Source organism: Austrofundulus limnaeus, unplaced genomic scaffold (genome assembly GCF_001266775.1).
Source record: "Austrofundulus limnaeus strain Quisiro unplaced genomic scaffold, Austrofundulus_limnaeus-1.0 Scaffold7408, whole genome shotgun sequence".
Classification (NCBI taxonomy): Eukaryota; Metazoa; Chordata; class Actinopteri; order Cyprinodontiformes; family Rivulidae; genus Austrofundulus; species Austrofundulus limnaeus.
In genome coordinates, this window is record NW_013959810.1 from 1,310 (window position 1) to 1,879 (window position 570).

Genomic DNA, 570 nt, shown 5'->3' on the forward strand with positions numbered 1-570 from the left:
GCCTTAGCATCAGGGTGCCAGTCTGTGGTCCCTCTGCCATAAAACATAATTATGCATGGCGGGAGTTGTTTTGGTTCTGGGTTGGGGGCCATGTCTTGTGAGGTCCCCGCTCTCTCGTCATCTCTAGGCATGGCTGCATCGGCCATTATGCCTTTCTTTGTCTTGATTGGAGTTGTCGATCCCCAAGGCCTTCTGTTCGCGTTACAGGTCAGGGATGGGATCTCGACAGTTGTGGCTACTTACCCTGAGCCTGCTGTGCTCATTACAGCAGCTCTTGCCTCAGGGTCCTTTCCCTCTACCACTCCCCGAGTGGTGTCGTGAGGGACGTGTGCTGGTGGCTCTCTTTTAGCACACAGAGCAGTTGATTCACACTTTCTGCTCTTATAGGCAAGTTGGGCCACCTCTTGGGCCCAACTTCCTTTTCAGGGGGCGGTCCTAACTTAGGCCACGCCCACCCAGGGACGCCATCTTGTCCTTTGTGGCTCCTCCCCCAGTTTACCCGCCCGGACACTGGTGGGTCTTGGAGAGGAGTCGTTGCCTCTTTTGTGGATTGGGGCCAATGGGTTAGAC

At 55.4% G+C, this 570-nt stretch overlaps 1 protein-coding gene across 1 annotated transcript; it reads right to left on the bottom strand.

The window, feature by feature from the left end:
- LOC106512489 (histone H2A.Z-specific chaperone CHZ1) lies at window positions 1-550 on the bottom strand (the record flags this gene model as incomplete). The annotated part of the gene is given in 1 exon segment (XM_014001096.1): window positions 1-550. A coding segment is annotated over 1 exon segment (146 nt), but the record flags the coding sequence as incomplete, so codon positions are not given.
- Window positions 551-570: the final 20 nt, after the last annotated feature.